The 15,942-nt window shown below is 34.9% G+C and overlaps 1 protein-coding gene across 1 annotated transcript; it reads left to right on the forward strand.

Annotated features, from left to right (window-relative positions):
- Window positions 1-8,175: 8,175 nt before the first annotated feature.
- LOC119804205 (odorant-binding protein-like) lies at window positions 8,176-14,620 on the forward strand. Its single transcript, XM_042054318.1, has 6 exons — window positions 8,176-8,232; window positions 8,659-8,798; window positions 9,765-9,835; window positions 11,247-11,357; window positions 12,025-12,126; window positions 14,538-14,620. Exons 1-6 carry the CDS (start codon window positions 8,176-8,178, stop codon window positions 14,618-14,620), a joined length of 564 nt encoding a protein of 187 aa, XP_041910252.1.
- The last annotated feature ends 1,322 nt before the right edge of the window (window positions 14,621-15,942 follow it).

The raw sequence follows: 15,942 nt of genomic DNA on the forward strand, positions 1-15,942 counted from the left end.
GAAGTGGCACTCTTAAAGTGTGGTGGTGGCGCACGCCTTTAATCCCAGCACTCGGGAGGCAGAGGCAGGTGGATCTCTGTGAGTTCGAGACCAGCCTGGTCTACAAGAGCTAGTTCCAGGACAGGCTCCAAAGCTACAGAGAAACCCTGTCTCGAAAAACCAAAAAAAAAAAAAAAAAAAAGAAAAAAGAAAAAAAAAAAGAAGAAGAAGAAGTGGCACTCTTTATTTTGTTGTTTTTAAGACAGGATTTCTGAGCTTTAAAGGCTGTCCTGGAACAAGCTGTTGTATACCAGGCTGTCCTCATACTCACAGATTTCCACATGTGTGCCTCCCAAGTGCTGGGATTAAAGGTGTGTGCCAATACTGCCAGGCTAAGAAGTGACATTCTATGTTAGGGACAACCAATAGTTGTCTGTTAGGACTCAAGGACAGCACATCAGGAGGCAAGTCATTCCTGGTATTAGAAACTTTGTCAAGTTTCCTGGGTTAGTGAGGTCATGGAGATTAAATAATTATCTACTGCTGTCATTTTGCTAGACCAGTACAATTCCCTTCCTCTAAACAGAGATTAGATATCCCTTCTGAGAAAAGCTTCTCTTTACTTCGAGTAGAAGCCATGACGGAAATGCACACCTAGACACAAGGTAGATAGCAACAGATTGTGGGGGTCAGATCCCAATGGATAAATCTACATCTCAGTTTCTGCATCTAGGGACCAGGGAACACCTCAGAAGAGGGTATTTCTATATTAAAGATATTAAAATCCAGTATACCAAAAATTCTGCTGTGCCAGATTCTCTGTAAGAAGTTGCAGAATTAATGATGGAGAAAATTTCAATATCAATGGCAATGTTTATGGAAGGGTAAATTTATGCAGAGTCCCACCACTTAATAATGACCACAAATATCTAATGAGTGTGTTAATAAGGAGAGTTAGATTTGTCCAGAGAAGAGTAACACTGTGATTGGTTATTCAATTCAGAGTAATAAGCCCTGAAAACATATATAGCCAAAGAAGAAAATGGTACTCATGAGGTTCTGTTTGCATACATTCATCCAATTGTACATATATATATATATATATATATATATATATATATATTTGTATGTATGTATCAATAATAATCCAACTCAAAGGTTATAATGTTGAGTGGGTGAGTGCATTAAAGATGATTAAGTTTGGGTAGCTGTGAGAGACTTGAGGAAGGAAAAGAAGAGGAAAAATCATGTAAGTTGATGACAACTAAAAACAATCAAATGCAGTAAACCAGCACCTTATATGTAAAGAATGCATTGACATTTGAGTTTGGATTTTCTTTCTAATATAGGAGAGCACTGAACTTCCTCCATCATTTCCCCGTTTCCTGTTTAAACAGAAAAGAAAGGATTTCACTTTAACATAGTAAAATTATATGTAGCAAAACAGTTATCAAGCAAGAGTTACAGTTACAATATTTATATCTACTTTATCTTTTATAATAAATAAGGAAAACTATAACAATCTATTTATTCTTCAACTCCATCAAAGACTCCAGAAGGATATAACACTTCCTAAGTAAACAAGAAATATGCAACTTTCAAACTCTAGAAATGACAGAGACAACTCGCTGCCTGGACAGTCACCCAAAGTTCCTCTGTACCGTTGGGGCATCCATCTTCGGCCTTCAGGCCCATAGTGTCCAGCAGACATTTCCATGAAGCAAGAAATTCCAAAGACAGTTCAGTCAGTTTATGCTGTGTCCTGCAGAATGTCTTGCAGACTCTTTCACAAATCAGGAGCCCCAAAAGACCATCTCACCTTTAGGCAAGTTCAGCAGTCTTCTCTCTGTGGGTTCTTTGTGTTTAGTTTATGCAACAGTCCACACAAGAGCAGTTTCTTGCCCAAATGGCTAACAAACTTCATAAGGAGCCTCTTCAATGCCCATCTTCCTCTTGAAGTAGATTAATGCTGCCAGGAGCAGACGTGTCTCATTGTCATGAAAACTCTGTTATTAAAACACTTAAAATGCCATATTCGGTAGCCTTTGAAAGATATGAAGAATGCCTATTTAACTAAAATATATCTCTATATATCTAGAAAATCTAACATGACTACAAGCTTGACTATTATCAATGATTATCCATTAACAATATTTCCTAATTATATATTACATTCTTAAATGAACTACACAATCAGAAAAGCTTAATCAAGATCAGAAATACATATACATATAACAAATTGACCTTAAAATCCATACCATTGCAAATTATTCATCTCTATATCATATCTATATCATATCCCCCTTTAAATGTAAAAGAACATTTATAAACAATATTTGGGAATGTGGGCGCAGTTTTTTCTCTCCAAACTGCTTCCTGCTGAATGGGGGCGTTGTTATTTAGTTCTTTCATGGTGTAACCTGTGTGCCAGGTTCATCTCAGTTGGCAGTTGAATGAAGTAATTTTTTGAGGGTGTTCACAGCAACCTTTCAGGAGGGCATGGTCTATCATACCATATTGGGATAGAAGCAATCCACAGAGTCTTGTCCTCTGTGAAAACAAAAGAAGAAACTCTTTTCCAAAGCATCATGTTCTTAGATCCAAATCCTGAAGTCATACCATTAAGATGTCCATTCTGGTCTAGACTGGCAGCCCATATAATGAAATGTCTCTCTGTATTTAGCTCTTTTACAGTCAAAAATTTCAAAGAAAACACAATAAAATACATAATCCAGACTTTCTGTGAATTTTCCATTTTTACGTGGCTTATTTTTACTCTATCACTTTACTTTATTCTACCTCTTTAAAGACTTTACCCCTTTTTTATAAAGGCATTAACATTATCCTCTATATTCTTTTTTTTTCTCTCAAGCCTAGGTACATTCATCCAACATTGTGACCCATTTAAATGTCTTTTATGTCTGAATCTGTCCTATTGTGAATCTGTAATTCTTTACTATCCAGGAGCACTTCTTATAATGTTAAGCACTTCTTAAAAACTTAAGTCGCACCTTGTGCACCTTGTAGTAATACAGTACCGCCTGTGTCCTGCCCAGTCTAAACCTTAACTGCGCTGTTATTATGGTAATTACAATAGATCCTGCCTGAGATCAGCACAGTTCAGCATGGTGGAGCAGAGCCAGAGCCACCCCTGCCTCAGTCATTGGTGCCCCTGAGCCGCACACAGTTCTAGGCACACAGCAGTCCACATTGGAGCCACACTCAACAGTTTAATTCTGAGACTGAGCGTGCAGCACAGAAATTCTTTTCATCCAAGTTACAGTCAAATCTCATGTACAGAGCACTGCACAGCCTGGAAACATCTCTCTGTATGGCGGCAGGAATGCGCCATGCTCTCCGCCTCGCCTAAGCCTGATTCTGCCATTTGCCCAGATGCAGGCAGGGAGCAGAGAGCCATTGGCATGGTCTCAGAGTACTTCCCCCCCCCATCACGAGCGGGCACACAAACATCCAGTCCAATAAAAGCCATTGAAATGCTTTAAAGCCAGAGTTTGTACTGGCGGCACAGCCTCAGGAAGCCTCGTTTTAAAATGACTCAGCTTTTTTCTGCCGCTATTGCCGAAACAGGAAATCTCTCTATGGCACATCCTAGCAAACAGCAAAAGGCTGTGTTAAACTCTCTCTCTCCTTTATTTAAAGCTTTTTTAGGTTTTTAAGTGGATTTATTCCATCACGTTGGAGCGCCAATCTGTAGAAGGAACGGCAGGGCTGTGTCCCGCCACCTGGCTAGCTTTACCCAAAATAATTACACGGAAAACTGTATTCTTTTAAACACTGCCTGGCCCATTAGTTTCAGACTCTTATTGGCTAATTAACCCATATTTAGTAATCCGTGTAGCACCACAAGGTGGATCGTTTACCAGGAGAGATCTTAACCTGCGCCCATCTCAGAGGGGAGAGGCATGGCGACTCACTATGGTGACTGCCTGAAGCGTCTCCCCTCTCTTTCCCAGAATTCTGTTCTGTTTACTCTGCCTACCTAATTTTCTGTTCTCTTAAAGGGCCAAGGCAGTTTTTTTTATTAATAAAAGTAACACATAGACACTCCTCCAACAATCACGACAATATGTTACTTGACTGTGATTCATTTGAATCTTTTCATTATTAATTATGACATTTTTCTCTTTGGTAACTATTTACTTTTATATTTCACTACATGTCTTAAAGGTTGTTTAAGGTATTTCTATACATACATGGTGTCAGTTAAGTAACTCCCAACAGCACAATTTCTTCAGTGCTATGACTTTTGATTCTAGTGTCTTCCGAATTTACTTTTGCAAAGAAAGACAGAGACATGAAGAACAGACGAAATTATGAAGAAGTACATTGGTTTCTCTGTGGGATGTGTGGATCAAAGAACAAAACATATGAAATAAGGACAAATAGCTTATGTCTGTAAAGTTGTATTTACCATGGAAGATATTTTCTGAGTTTCCTTCTAGAAAAACCTTAGCATAAGGTCTGTCATCAAAGTGAGAAAAGGCTCTGAGAACACAATGTGTCTTCAGATAAGAAACTTATGTATAAATATCCATGGTGTTTTTATTGTGTGACCATGGAATTCATAGTTACTTCTCTTGGTTGAATCCTGAATACAAGATCAAAACCCTTAAGGGTCATTACTCATCATTAAAAATCAAGGAAATGTGAAAGAAATTTTAAAAAGTGAATTTTGAAGTGTTGAAAATAAACAGATAGAGGAATATATTTATAGCAGATATTATATTTAAACTAATTTTATTCCTTTAAATTTAAGATATATTATTATAGCCACACTAATTGCTCCTTACATTTCTTCATCTAGAACCATCCCTTGTTCTCCTCCTCACTGTCATTATTCAGGACTTCTTTTAAAATTAATTCTTGTCATAATCAAAATTCCAAAAATTTGATGAACTAATATGAGTGTTTTATGAGTATAGATAGAAGCAGGGAATTGGAGTGAATAAATTTATTTAGCGTTCCATAAACATTTCCAGAAAATGAACCCCTTAATTGAGATAGTGCCTATGTGTATACTCAAGCAAAGACACAGACAATTTCCTGGCACATTAATGTCAGACAGAAGAGTAAGACAGAGGAAGAAGAAAATATTTAAAAACTGTTTTGATTTAATCTCAATCTGAACAGACGAGGCAAATTGCCTAGGATTGAACATGACCAGAAACTCCTGAGTTGTTTTCCACAGTATGTAGAGCTTCTCCAGGAAAATGCAAGATCACTAAATTTAAGAGACAAAGCTGGAGAACTTATCACTTGAAGCTTGACAAACTTGTATATAGGTTAGAGAAAAATATTTTCAAGAAAATCATCATTTTGTGTGCCCTATGAAGCAGAGAGACAGACAGAGAGATAGAAAGATAACAAAAGAGATACAGAGAGATAGACAGAAGGAGACAGAGATGGAGGGAGGTAGAGAGGCAGAGGGATAGAAGTGAACTTTATCTGAATTTACATTGTGACTTTGAGATACACTGAAGAAATAGTTGATAGAAAGATCGTATATTGAGAAGATATTTAAATACATTATAACAACACATGTATTCAGAATGTTAAACACATTATTTAAATAACACATAAATTCAAAATGCATAGCAAATCACTAATATTAAAAATAAAACTACAACTAATGTAATGAGTAATGATTTGAACAGAGGACTATAGAAAATAATGCAATCAAGTAATCATTTAACAAGTAACTTTATTCTTTCTGGAAATATGAAATATATCTTCCAATAGAAGCCATGAGAAATGCTTTGCAATGTATCTGTGCCCAGTGACTGAGTATTGGCAATATCATGGAGGCACTTATGTAAAATAGGTGCCTGCCTTTTTTCATATTGATCCTGAGCATCAAGCCAAGAAATACAGCAGCTGATTTCTTATAAAACACTAGTCAGTGAATCATCCACTTGGTTTGAAAGGGTCAGCAAAGAGAGAAGCATATCATCAGTCTGTAATTGAAATATAAAGTGGAGTCTCCACTCATTCTTACTGACAAGTGACAGAAAGTAAAAACACATGAAGAAAGAATGAGAACTACTCTTCATTCTACTGTTAATTTACTTTTTGGTTTTTGAGACAGGATTTCTCTGTGTAGTTTTGTAACCTCTCCTGGAACTCACTATGTAGAACAGACTAACTTTGAACTCACATTAACCTGCCTAAAAGTTTAGGATTCACTTGCTACCTTGGACTCATATGTATGTAACAAAATTTAGTGAAAAAAGAGTCCACAAAATTGAAAGTGATGAAGATGGTGCATGTTGGAGGTTTGGAGGGAAGAAATGAGAGTGGGGAATGATACAATTATCCTATAATCTCAAAATTAAAAAAATAGAGAAAATAATAGGAAATATTTAAAGAAAATGTCATGAAGGGCTGACTAATTCTTCATAATGGGGTAGTTAGTAATTATGGGTTGTCAAACAAAAATACCAAAATGATAATTGTAGGCTATACCATGTGTAAGAGAGGGAAGCCCCAGAAGATAAACAAGTACTGCAGAGTCCTGATATTCTTAGTTGCTGTTATTAGAAATGGATGGCAAGAGCCTATTGGTAAGCACAACACAGATGTTTGTCTTGATATGTAAATGAGTCAACTGGGCAGGGAGGTTCCTTGCTTTGGAATATGTAAGCATATTTTGAGCAGAGTACATTTGCACATTTTGCAGTTTTTCTGAACATCACTTTTTTATAGGCTGTTTCCCTTGATTTCATTTCTTTTGGTTAATGATACCTATATTTATTGTCAGTGGACATCTAGCAGCATTTTTTCCTACTAGTTATACAGTTAAACATTGGTGATACCTCCTGAAGGTCTGTGTCATAACCATTGAATTAAGTGTACCAGAAAAATAAAGTAGTCAACATATGGAAAGACAACAGAGGACATATCAATATCCATATAAGAAGTCCTTCTTTAGTTTTGCCATGTTCTCTTCTAATAGTGTGGTTGCTTTGGCTCATTTAGCTCAGGCTACAGTTTTAAATAATTTAACATCACAGTATTATACCTATATTCAGAATGTATTTTAAGGCACATGCTTTAGTTTTATTTTTTATTTTTTATAGTTGAGAATGATTTTTATTACTTTATAAATAATACCAATAAAAATTCCCACTTCTTCCCCTCCTCCCATTTTTGTCCCACTTTGCCACATATGTCCCCCCCCACACACACACACCTGGCTCTAGTCCTAAGAGAGGGCATGGTATCCTGCCCTGTGGGAAGTCAAAGGCCCTCCCCCATTATCAGGCTTAGGAAGTTATGCATCCATAGGGAACAGTATCCCAAAATGCCAGTGGGACATGCAGTAAAGACAAATCCCAGTGCCATTATCATTGCTCCCTCCTTCTGCCCCAACTGTCAACCACATTGAGAGGGTCAGGTTTGATCCCACGCTAACTCATTCCCAGTCTAGCTGGAGTTGAGCATGTCTTTAAGTATCTTTTGGCCATTTGAAATTTTTCTGTTGAGAATTCCCTGCTTAGTTCAGTACCCCATTTTTAATTGGGTTATTTATAATTTTAATGTGTAGTTTTTTGAGTTCTTTATATATTTTGGAGATCAGTCCTTTGACTGATGTGGGGTTGGTTAAGATCTTCTCCCATTCACTAGGTTGCCTTTATGTCTTAATGACTGTGTCCTTTGCTTTACAAAAGCTTCTCAGATTCAGGAGGTCTCAAGTATTCATTGTTGCTCTTATTGTCTGTGCTACTGGGGTTATATGTAGGAAATAGTCTCCTATGCCCATTCATTGCAGGCTACTTCCCACTTTCTCTTCTATCAGGTTCAGTTTTAAATGAATCATATATGACATATGAATATGTGTTGTGACCTATATCAATCAGTATAGTTCTGGAGGCAAAATAATTACTTAAATGCTCTCACAGGGATAGTTATTTATTTATGAAAGGAATGCTCAACTAATCATGCCAACAGTACCTGATCTTTAGTCTAATCCTATTTATTTAGGAATATGAGATCATACACCATTCAAGAGCGTCAAAGTAGAAACACTGGACAGATGCAAGTTGTTGTCAGGCAGAACCATTGATTGATTCTGTGAAACCCCCTCTAACTAACTGTATAAAAGCTTTGTCAGTTCAGTTCCTTCATGACCAATATCCTACTTTGAGCTTCTGCAGAAGAGCAAAGGCAGACACCACCATGGTAAAGTTTCTGCGGCTGGCTTTGGCATTTGTTCTGGCTCTTGCTCATGCTGAGGTAAATTCATTTGGTCTGTGCATTGGTTTGATGATCTTCAATAGCATATTTCTGTAGATGTGATATGTCATTCAGTTTGTCTATATAAGTCCATATTCATACAGTAAACTTTCTGACTTTCACTCATGTGCACTGTTTCAATCAGACTTTTCTAAGATGAAACAAATGAAATAAGGAAAATATGAGTTGAATTTCAGAGTTTAAGAAGCCAACACATGAGTAGTTTCAAAAAGTCTCAGTTACCAAATGCTATGTAAATTGAGTCATCATATTACCCTGTGTTACTCCACATCCCTAGAAGCATAATTTTGAACCAATAAACAAAATATTAGTGATTTATGTTTCTAGTTATTTTAAGTATTTCCAAAGCATGGGTCAGAGATTCAATACCAACTCACATTCCAATGGCCTTTGTTGTTTGTTCAGATTGAAGGAAAGTGGGTTACTACTGCAATCACTGCAGACAATGCTGACATAATAGAGGAAGGAGGACCTATGAGACTCTATGTTCGTAAACTTGCTTGTACTGAGACATGTAATAGGTTGGAAGACACATTTTATAACAAGTAAGCAAATTATCAACAATGCAAATTGTGAAGACTGTTTACGTCTCACAGATTTTGTGTTGATAAACTTACAACTAATGTTCATTAAGGGTAATGAACATTAGCCTTAATTCTGTTTCTGGTCTTGAAATTGAAGGCCTTATTTTCAGAAATGTGATTATGTTGTTCCATGATGGTTTAGCTCCGGAAACCACTCAGAAGTTAGACACTGTCTCCAGTTCCTTGAATGTTTCTTCAGAATTGTCCAGGTTGGACATCTGTACTTGGATTTATACTCGAATATTTTGTGCAGGAGATTCTAATAATCTTATTAATAGTAAGTCAAAAGTATGTGTGAGCATTTGGTTCAAAGCATACATGTTATGTAATACGTTATATAATAATAATAAGGTATTATTCAGTCAATGACATCATAAAAAATCTTGTACACACAGTTCAGATAGATCTAATTTGTAAAGTACCATCTCTGTTGCTCTAGTTTCAAAGATCTCTCTCTGAAATTTGGGTAAATATGTTCATTGAGTACATAACACCATAAGAACACTTAGAGCTTAGAACTATTTCTATCTTCTAACTATAACTGTAAGTTTTAAGTTAAAAACAAAATTACTTAAAATGCATGTATTTAAACCTATGTACGTTATCATGGACTAGAACATGAGAATTTAGATATTAATCATCATATTCAGTAAGTAGTAAAATTTGAATAGAGAAGCCATCAGAGCATTCATAGCACTCAGCAAAATTTCCACAAATAAAGGAAGTCATGTGCATGATTAGAAACAGGATGGTATTTTTTAAACAAGAATTAGGAGAAGTGAGGTAATCATAGGAACGTCTGTTCCAGCTCTGTACACTGTTCATAGATACTATTATTTCATCAAGCTTATTATAATATGTGAACATCTTTAATATGAACTCAAAGGTTATAAAGCATAAACCATCATTTCCATTTTTGACTTTTAGGGCGAATGGTCAATGTACAAAGACCAAAGTCATTGCAAATAGGCAAGCAGATGGCCAGTACAGAGCCAAGTGTAAGTACAGAATTTGGGAGCTTTCTTTGAACAAAAGCATTGTGGGTGAGCACATACAAGCTGACACTTCAGTCACCCATAGGTATATAAATCTAGAATAATTTTGGTTTCTTGGAAATTTCTCAATCCTTCCAACTAACATAGATATGCTACCAAGTCAGAGTACATTGTAGGTCATCTGAAGTTTACATGAAGAAGAACACTATTACCTGAAAGTATGAATAATGCTAAGAAAATGTCTCCAAATACCTTCCTGGAAGAAAATTTATTTCTAGCTAGTATTCAGTGTCTTTTTTTTTTAGACAGTATCATGGTTTTGCTATAGGACAGGCCTGCCACTCACTAATAAGTCTCAGTGGCCTCGAACATCTTTGCAAAGTTCATGCCTGAGGCTAACAAGTACTTATATTACAGGCATTATCTACCATCTTTGATTCATCAAAGATTTAAACTAACAGTGCTATTTTATGTTTTTTCTCATATTTTGTAGAGATCATATCATTCAAATTATTGGATGATAAATTTCAATTTGAAAAACAGTTAGAAGAAAATCTGTTCAAGAATTTCAGACAAAATCAGTTTTGTAAAAATGACAAAATAATAGCAAGATTATTCACCTTAATTATAACTGGTGTGGCTTTTTGTTTGATCTTAAATGAAGGGAAGGCATATTCTTCTGGAAAGTCTATTGTTTTCAACACTTTACATGATTATTAAAAAGAGGTGTTCTAATAAAAAATGGATAGCTCCTAAAATCTTTCATTTTCCCATTGAACAACTTTTATCCTTTAATCAGTGTCAGTAAGAGGAAATACCACACACATACACACACACACACACACACACACACACAGAGAGAGAGAGAGAGAGAGAGAGAGAGAGGCATATGTACACTCACAAAGAACACACACTATGAAAGTCTAGTAAACTAGAAATTTTCATTGTTATGTCTTTTCCATCTTACAAGAAGAAAACTTTTGTGCATATCTCCAATTAGTACAGTCTCTTTACATATTTATTCGTTTGCCCACCAGGTATTACCATGGTATGACACCAAAGTTTTATACTTTCAGAAAATTGTTAAGTGATATTTCGGATATGGTTGAAAGGGGAAGGAATATCCAGCAGAATGATCCCACAGGTCTTGATACAAGGAATTCAGAGAAAACGGAAAGTGTCTGTACGTAGAATTCACTATAAGTTTTAAAGAGTGGAAACCAGTGGTCACTGCATTTTGATGGGATCTGCCAAATGAAGGACTACAAGAATACCTTTGCCCATGTCTTTCATATGATAGTGAATTAGAGATGATTTTTAGAGTCATGATCAATATTAATGTTTTGTCACAGGTGACATTAAACAAAGTAGAAAAATGAGTGATACTCATTTTGAAATTTTTCTGTTACTACAGTTGAAGGTGATGATATATTTGCACCTGTGTATGCAACACCAGAGTGCATAACCTTTGTTGGTCAGAATGTGGATAGAACTGGCTGGACAACAAACCTGATTTCTGTTGTTGGTAAGAATGGTAGTGGCTTTTCTGATGTAGTAAGAGAACTATCACCCTGGAAATGGAAATTAAGTCAGATTCACCCTCCAAGTACAGTATCATGTGTTTCCAAACTCCTCTCCACTAAATCAAAATATGATTGTTGTGTGGATCATCTTTTACTTTATTTTGTAATTTAAGTAGAATGGTCATTGAAGACTTTTGGTAATGAGGGAGGCTATTGGAAGTGTTTATGTTCATGTTTCCTCACTGGAAATGAGAGAGCAAATATTATTTTCCCAAAGTTCAGACCATTTTGAGTGTCTTTTTCTCAAATGTATACTAAATTAAAACATGAACTCTAGATTATAGACTTGGAAGAAATGTGAAGCTTCACTGACAGGTATCCATGACTCTCTAGTGTCATGGTTTTGAAAATGGGTAGGATTGAGTTGAGTGAATTCTCTAAAGAAGTTGTTTTTTTATATTTTGATACACCATGAAACACTGAGATGTAATGTCATATACCATTTAGACTTTATTAAATGTGATCGTGGAATATGGGGAAAATTATTATTGCCTGTATTGACCCACCAAGGGTAGATGAAATTGGAGCAGTTGTGATACTAAGGATGCAATGTAATTTCTTCAGAGTTCTACTGAACATGTCTCTGACATGGTCAATCATACAATACAGAAAAAGGACAATCTTTGACTCCTGTACAATATGAAAAACTTAAGGAATTTGCTAAGGTCCAGAATATTCCCAAAGAAAATATTCAAGATATTCTGGCTACAGGTAAACTCAGTGAATATTATAGTGGTCATAGGATATATATTATAGTGGTCATAGGATATATACACACTTAGTCTTTCTATCTATTTATCTATCTATCTACTCAGTAATATTCCTGATTCAGATTATATCTACTCATATGCCATCTTTCAGTTGCTATTTTCAGAAATAATCCTTGGGGAACTGTTCTCATATTCACATAAAAACATTTATGTCACTCCTTACAACATTCGTGTTCTTTTACAGATATTTGGCCTAAATAATGACTTTCTCTATGTGAGCAGAAACAGAAAATCATGCTGAATCATCTTGATATTTGAATGAATTTGTACTTATTACATGAAAAATTAAAAATATGTTTGTGAAAAAGGAGAAAATAAACTCCAAATTAGGCAAAATCAAGGCAGAATATCATTTGTCTTTTAAATCTGAATATCTTACAGTGAAAAAATGAATGATAGAATATATTTATTTATAAAACAATATGAAGCACTTTTATCTTGTTCAATATTGCTATATTTTTACATTAAAAAATATTCCATCAAGATAATATTCTTGTATTTGACAAATATTACTCTACTTATGATTGTAGGGTATTATTTGTCACAGATATAGTAAAAGCCTGTTGATGTTTTAGTAAATTCTTTGAAACCTCTCAATATAAATTTTCATGTATGGCCACAGAATGTCATTATTTCCTTTTGGTAGTGCTCCTATAGGATCCCAAGTACGAGGTATTGGTGACTTCTAGGGAAGGAACTGTTTATGTACAATCCATTCTGTATACTCTATATTGTTATATTTAAGTTTGAATTCATCATGGGCAAGGATGAAATATTTACTGTGTGTTCAACCATGTTTTAATTTTTTATTTCATGCCTACACAGATGACAACAGGATGAGAATTATGCATCATGTCCTCTTGACCATGGAATCAGTATCACATTCAAATCACCATTTTTTAAAATTAATTTTCCCCTCTCCTCTAAAGTCTGGATACCACATTCCAAATTCCTGATTTGCCTTTCCTTTTCCTTCCTATAAGCTATACTTATTTTTTGAATGATTAAATAAAATGTATCAGGAAGCAATAAAGACGCTGTAAAAAAGATCTCATTCAAAAACATGTAAATACCCACAAAGCTAATTAAAATTACTCCAGTGTAACAAATCATATCCATATTACTAAAACATATTGTAATAGTTAGAAATGTCACAATTACTGGTGAACGATGGACACAAACACTGCAGAAGTAATTGTATGTTACGCTTCATATTCACTTTTAGCTGAAAATTGTGTTTTGCAGTTGAATGGTCCTAACGCACTAAAAGATTTGACAGAACAAACTCATTGAGTCTGTCTCCATGTTCCATATTATTTAAAAGAGAGGACAAAATACATTTTTAAAAGTCCATCTAAGGAGATTATCTTTTGTTAAATGACTTCAGTAACCAAGTGAATGAGAATTTGCTTAAATAGTGTACATATGAGTCATTCTCACTTGAAGAATAAATTCATGAGAATTATATTCCAGCTACTAATCTCTGCAAATATGCATGTGAATATTACAATTTTCTCTTTGTACAACAACAATTTCTTGGAGTGTAGTTTGCTATCAAAATAGAAAAGGCAGATGCAATTTTCTTTGAGGGCTTTTAACAAGGAAAATGTAAATATATTAGATAGTGTTTCTATATGCAGTCTTCTGAAGTCTAAAGATGTAATAAAATCAAAGAATATTCAATATTTTTAAGCAACATATTTGAATATTAAACAATGACTCAATTTTGTTTTTAAAAATCTTGTTATTTAACTTTTCTTTGCGTACATTGCAACAATGTTATTTCAGACAAATACCTGACCAATGTTTTTTGAAACGTTGGTATATTCGATGTACATTTTCATTCTCTAAGTAATTGCAGTTATTCCTATGCCCTCAAATGTCTTCCTATTTCTCTAACTTCTTCAGTAATATACATATTCCTTTGAATGTTGAGAAAATGTGTGAATGTGAGTGTGTGTATGTATTGAGAAAGTGAGGATTGACAAAGAAATTTATAATCCAACTGTGTCCACTTAGTATCTCTAATATGTATTCCAGGTTATTGCTGGCCCCCTGGTCTTCAATTACTTATTACTTATAAGTGGTCTCATTTTATAGGTGTTAGGGATATAACTACTACTTTTATTATCAGAAGTTGCTTTCTAAGCCTGTAAATGGCATGAAAGTTCTAAAACTCACTATTCACATCATGATAAAATGGGAAAAGTTTGACCAATCTGAGAGGTAACTCAAAGGTGGTTAGCTAAATATTCAATGAGCTGTAGAAGGTAAATCATGCTTGTTTTCTAAACATGTCCAACTACAATTGTTCTTTTAACCAACCAGAGTAATTTCTATGTGTATCCACAGACCCAGCCCTACAGGAAGTACTAGAAAGGAAACCCCAACCCAAAGAAATTAACTGCACAGACAAAAACACAGAGAACAGATAACCTCATATCAGCAAATCTCAAAGAAGGGGAACACACAAACACTACTACCAAAAAAAAGCCCCACAACAGGAATTAACAACCATTTGTCATGAATATCTCCTAATATCAATAGATTCAATTCCCCTAGAAAAAGACACAGGCAAGATAATGGATATGAAAATAAGATCCAGCCTTCTGCTGTATACAGGAAACATACCTCAACCTCAAAGACAGACATTAGCTCATAGTAAAGGGTTGAGAACAGTTTTTCCAATCAAATGTACCAAGAAACAAGAGGTGTGGCTATCCTAATATGTAACAAAATAGACTTCAAATGAAAATCATTCTGAAGAGATGGAGAAGGATACTTTGTGATCCAAGAAGAATAATCCATCAAGATGAAGTTTGAATCCTGGACATCTATGCCTCTAATACAAGAGCACCCACATCTATAAAAGAAACATTACTAAAACTTAAATTACAATCAAACCCCACATACTAATATGTCAACCAGACAGAAACTTAAAAAAGAAATGAGAACTAACACATGGCATGAATCAAATGGACTTAAAGGACATCTATAGAACATTCCAACAAAACACAAAACAATATACCTTATTCTCAAGCACCTCATAGAACCTTCTGTAAAATTGACCAAATACTCAGTAACAAAGCAAACCTCCACAGATACAAAAAAAAAAAAAAAAAAAACTGGAATAACCTGATATATCTTATTAGATCACCTTTGATTAAAGTTAGAATTCAACAACAACACTACTCTAAGAAACCCTATAACCTCATGGAAATTGAACAGTGAACTATTGAACCACCCCTGGGTCAAGAATAAAATAAATAAATAAATTCAAGAGTTCGTAGAATTTAACAAAAATGAAGACACAGCATACCAAACCTATGGGACAATATGAAAGCAGACATAAGAGGAAATTTGATGGCACTAGGTTCCCACATAAAGAAAATGGAGAAAGCTCACATCAGTGACTTAATAGCATACCTGAAAGCTCTAGAACAAAAACAAGTAGACTCACCTAGGAGGAGAGGAAGACCGGAAATAATCAAATTGATAGCTGAAATCAACAAAATAGAAACAAAGAAAACAATACAAAGAATCAAGAGACAAAGAGCAGGTTCTTTGAGAAAATCAGCAAGATAAAAAATCCTTCATCCAAACCAATCAAAAGGCAGAGAGAGAGAACAAATTATCAAAATCAGAAATAAAAAGGAGGACATAACAACAGACACTGAGGAAAAATCAGAGATTCTTTAGGTCATACTCCACAAAACTGGAAAACTTAAAGGAAATGAAGTATTTTCTGGATAAATAT

This window comes from Arvicola amphibius, chromosome X, assembly GCF_903992535.2.
Source record: "Arvicola amphibius chromosome X, mArvAmp1.2, whole genome shotgun sequence".
In the NCBI taxonomy this organism is placed as follows: domain Eukaryota; kingdom Metazoa; phylum Chordata; class Mammalia; order Rodentia; family Cricetidae; genus Arvicola; species Arvicola amphibius.